The sequence below is a fragment of the Lactuca sativa genome, chromosome 7 (assembly GCF_002870075.4).
Source record: "Lactuca sativa cultivar Salinas chromosome 7, Lsat_Salinas_v11, whole genome shotgun sequence".
NCBI lineage: Eukaryota > Viridiplantae > Streptophyta > Magnoliopsida > Asterales > Asteraceae > Lactuca > Lactuca sativa.
The window spans coordinates 30,423,916-30,429,146 of NC_056629.2; the positions used below are offsets into that span (position 1 = coordinate 30,423,916).

The 5,231-nt window shown below is 27.9% G+C and overlaps 1 protein-coding gene across 1 annotated transcript; it reads right to left on the reverse strand.

Moving 5' to 3' along the window:
* Positions 1 to 3,747: 3,747 nt before the first annotated feature.
* On the reverse strand, positions 3,748 to 4,996 carry LOC111884640 (putative F-box/LRR-repeat protein At3g28410). The gene is made up of 3 exons (XM_023880940.1): positions 4,831 to 4,996; positions 4,022 to 4,548; positions 3,748 to 3,813 (listed from the first exon to the last, which is right to left on the reverse strand). The coding sequence occupies exons 1-3, from the start codon at positions 4,994 to 4,996 to the stop codon at positions 3,748 to 3,750; spliced, it is 759 nt and encodes a 252-aa protein (XP_023736708.1).
* Positions 4,997 to 5,231: the final 235 nt, after the last annotated feature.

The window sequence follows — 5,231 nt, forward strand, 5'->3', positions numbered from 1 at the left end:
TGATATGAAGTTTTATTTTTTAATTAATCTTTTAGGTGACAGGTGTTGGGTTGAATGAGCAAAAATTGCTAATTGTTAAATTTGGGTTTTGATGGAATGCTCTCAAATTGATCTTGTCTGATCCATATTGTCTATTTGTTAGTTAAATTTATAGCATAAATGAAAATTTACTCTTAATAAAAATTGCTAATTGTCTTTTGTCTGATCCATATTGTCCATTTGTTAGTTATATTTACAGTATAAATGAAAATTTAGTTTTAATAAAAATTGCTAATTAAATTTTTCTCTTTGAGTTTGTTCTATAATTTGTCCATTTTCACCATACATAGTTTAGCTAAAGTGATGAGATAGGTTCTGAATTTTTTGATAAAAGTTAGTATGTCTAGAGATGTTGGAGTTGTAACAAGGTTATTATCTATAATTAGAAAATGCATGATCATTTATATATTGCTTAAATATTTTGAAAGGTAAATGTTTGAAGCCCCAAATCCTTCTTAATTTCCTTAGTAATTGCATATATAAAAAAATCATTTGGAATAATTACTTTATTTCATAAAATTCTTTAATTTTGTCATTGGATAATACAAAGCGATCATACAATTCTTTATGTATGTTATATTTTAAAAGACTATGATAATGTACAACACATGTAGTATTATATATGTGTGTTAATATGGTCGTTAAAACAAAAAAAAAAACATCCTAAATGTTTGTGATGCATGTTTCAATCAATTGAACATGCCCCCATACCTCACCCATAACTCACCATTATCACAAAGAAACCAAAACAAATTAAACAGCTTAAAAACTCTATTGTCATAATTTGTGATTAAATTCCAACAATGGATGGGTAGTGGTATAACAAATATTTAAATATATTTATAGATGTCAATAGAATAATGACATGTAACAAAGTAGACGACAACAACCATAGACATGAATTATTATTTTTTTTTTTTGCGTAATTTTTATCAAACTCTAAATGTAAAATCGAAAACCGAAAACTATTTCCCAAAATAACATATAATATGTTTTCTTTGTAATATTTTATGTTTCTAAAAGGGAAACTAATTGTAGAAAATAAACTATTTTCTGAATGTGCTTAAAAATTTATTCATCAACGTAGCTTTGCGCGGGTACACAACTAGTATATATATATATATATATATATATATATATATATATATATATATATATATATATATATATATATATATAAAACTGTAAAAGCCCTTATATTTATGTATTTTTTTACCAATAAAAACAATGTACTTACAGTTTGGAAAGAGTATCAGAGGTTAGAACGTTTTGGTGCATGTGTCCTTAACATTTAATTTACTTATATAATAAAAAAGAATTAATAATATTTAAATAATAAAAAAAATAATGAAGAATATTTAAAAAATAAAAAAGAACTAAAAATATTAAAAAACTGTACTTTCTTTTAAATGGGAAATTGACAAATTGAACCCTTTCAAGTGTTCGATCAAATAGAGTTGATTTATATATTGGAGTTTTTTTAATTGAAATTTCAAAGCAAAAGAGAAGGTGATTTTAAGAAGCCTTTCTTTTGTATAGAAATCGACTAATATAGGATGATGACTACAAATTTTAAAAATCATAGTGAAATTTATTAATAGTTTACTGTTGAAGGAACTTTTTAAGAGATCCTTGTTCGGCATATTAAAAAATTAGTTTCGAAATAATTACATAATTGGTCACCATGGCATAAAACAATACAAAAATGGTCCCTCTGCAGAAAAGTATAACAAAATTTGTCGTTGCTCACACATGAGGGGTCAACAAAGTGCATTTCGTGTCATGTCATATTCTAATTTGGTAAATGTTTATGTATCTGCAATGTGATATGGAGTTTGGTTGTACCATAAACCAGATACACACATGGTTTTTCTTGCAACATATAAGTCATCAATATATATATATATATATATATATATATATATATATATATATATATATATATATATATATATATATATATATATATATATATATATATATATATATATATATATATATATATCCTCCCTAATAAATAAAAAACTTTTTTGTCACTTGTCATCTTCTTCTTCATTTTGACACTTGTCATTTTTTAGATTTTTGAAAATGATTTAATATCCACTTATCATTTTTATAGTTTTTTTATTTTTTATTCAAATTCCACCTATTAAATGCCACCTCATACTAATTAAATTTATTAATAGATTAATTAATGCACATAATAACTTTCTATTTGTGAACTCCTTTTTCCATTAATATATTAATTAATATATGTGTATATTAATGTAAATAATATATTTCATTTGTGAATTCATATTAATTAATTTTATTAGTATTGATTAATTAAGACCAAACTACATAAATGGTCCATGTTGTTTATCAAAGGTCATAAACTCAGTTGTTACTTTTTTTTTTTTTTTTTTATAAAAATGGTTTTTGTGGTTACCAAAACCGTGTAATACACGGGTTTAACACCTAGTATATATATAGGAGTATGATCAAATGAGAACACCAAAAAGGTTGAGAACGCGAGAACAAAGTATATTCATTTGTGCTTCCATGTATTCATTTGTGGAGAAATGATAAATTTTTACGCCTTTCATATCAATTGAAGAGAAAAAACATATTAATGTTGATTGTGTGTAAAAATTTATCATTTCTCCACAAATGAATACATAGAATCACAAATGAATATACTTGTTCTCGCGTTCTCAACCTTTTAGGTGTTCTCATTTGATCATTTCCCTATATATATATATATATATATATATATATATATATATATATATATATATATATATATATATATATATATACACACACACACACAACAAGATGTTAATGTGGTATTGTACTTTTAATATCAAAAAACAATAATTTTGTGTAACCCATGCGTTAACGTTTTAATTGTATTTGATTAAAAGAAATAAATAGTATTTTAGGCTTCAATAGTATTGTTGGAGAAGCGATTGATATCTTCCCAACAATCTTTAACTTATTTTTAATAAGTTAATTTTATCACATTCTTTTAAATCTTGCAATCATTTTCAAGTTTTTGTTTATTTCTGTTAATTCATGTTCATAAATATACATAAATAGACATACATGATCATCAAACAATCATTAAGTAGATTACACAAATATGGAATTACCTCCACCCACCATAGCACGCCAAAACTATTATTATTAATTCATCGTAACGGTTTTAAAATTACAAAAAGGATATGAACTCTTCACAATGGAAATCACAAATGTAAATATAACACACACCACTTAAGTTGCGTTTGTTGTATAGATAGGACTTGGCGGGAGTGGACAACCTTTGTATGCCTATTTATATTGATTATAGTTTGTTATATAGATAGGAATTGGAAGGAATGGACATCCTTTGTATGCCTATTTATATTGATTATAATGATGACATTCACGTCATCTGCACATACAAGAGATCAAGAACGAGTCCATCTTCCGTCTTTTTGGATGGAAGAAAAAAGTTGGATCAAGCACAAAGAGTAAATCAAACATGCTCGATAAGCCAGAGCGGTAAAAACTAAAACAATAAACACATTCTGATTGATAAATTTTTTGAAATAAAAAGTATTTTTTTCAATTGTTCGATCTGTTCATGAGAGAGAGAGAGAGAGAGAGAGAGAGAGAGAGAGAGAGAAACACCAGTCCTCATCAACTCTTTGACCATTCACTTGTCGATATCCTCTCTAGCTTACTCTAGTAAACCATGAGCTTCACATTTGATGGGAAAATAAAACCTTTAGCTCTCAAATGAAAAAAAACCTACTAAGTACCAACCCAAGTATACAAGTGAGATCAGAAGACAACAAAAATGATATTATATTATGACTTAGGAGGATTGATTGATTGAAAAGACAAGAAAATGATACTTGCAACAAGTTTATCGAAAGATAATCAATGAACTACTACTATTATAACCTATGTTTCTTTTTTAACAGAGGCATAGATTGGAAAGCAAAAGAAAATTTACCTTAGAACACAATTCTCCAATTTTAAGCTCCTTGACATGGCGAAGGTTTAGTATAAATCCTTTAAGCATATCTTCATCCGCTTCATAAAGTGATGTCTTGTATTGTCGTGTGCGTGTATAATCTAAGTTAGCTTCGATTAAAGAAGAAACATTTACCAACAAAACCTTCCACAGCAGCAGTTCACCGTGGATTGTTAGTGATAAAATATTAGGAGCATTGATTGTAACTATATTGGTAAAATTACCAGCATCATTATAATCCTCAGGAACAATATATCCATCTAACACCAAGTTTTTAACAGTCTTTGAAGTAATATCAAGCCGACTATAACCATAGCAATCATACAATTCCAAAGTTTCCAATAGAGGACTACCAGATAATATATTTTCAATCGAATCGTCATCTAACTTCCCATTACTAATAAACAAACTCCTCAGATTTTTCCAACTAATTGCCCCAATCGAATTGAATATGCAGCTGTCTAAATTCAGATCTGTAAAGCTTGAGTTGTTGCAAAATAATTTGTCTACCACAAACTTACGTTTTAAGTATAAATGCCTTATGGATAAACCAAGCTTTTCAACGTTACATCTTATAGCATATCAAATCCAATTTTTGACATGAGATTCAAGTCCATAATAATGTTTGGTATACACTTTGAATTTCTTGAGCTTCAATATGCCACGTCGAGTTAGGGTTTTGTTAACCATGGAGACGAACTCGGACCACTTGAGATTTTCATCCTTATGATAGAAACTTAGAGCAGGAAGCAAGGTCCAAATATGTTTCCATCTTTTGGAGAGTATACCTGTTCTAACTGCGGATTTTATGGAGGGTAAACGAGAGATGATTTCAAGATTCAAAGAATCTGGCAACACACTGATTCGATCCTCTTCCCCCTTCCCCACGGTTTCTTGAAACTTCATCCGTTTTGCTTTTGCATCCATTTTAGGTTGATTTCTTTCTTCTACCATGTATTCTCTGTTGAAGTAATTCAGAAGTTGTTAAGCACGTTTTTTTTGTTTAGGAAGAATAAATCAAGGCCACGTTAGAATGTCTTACCTGGTCTCTAGCTAGTAGTTAGTATTCCCTATTTTTCTGCATTTCCATTGGTTTAAATACCTAGGCATTGTGTACGTTGTAATCATCTCTTCCAGTTGAAATAATACATCACAAAACCTTTGCCTAAACTACCCCTCTGTAAAACTT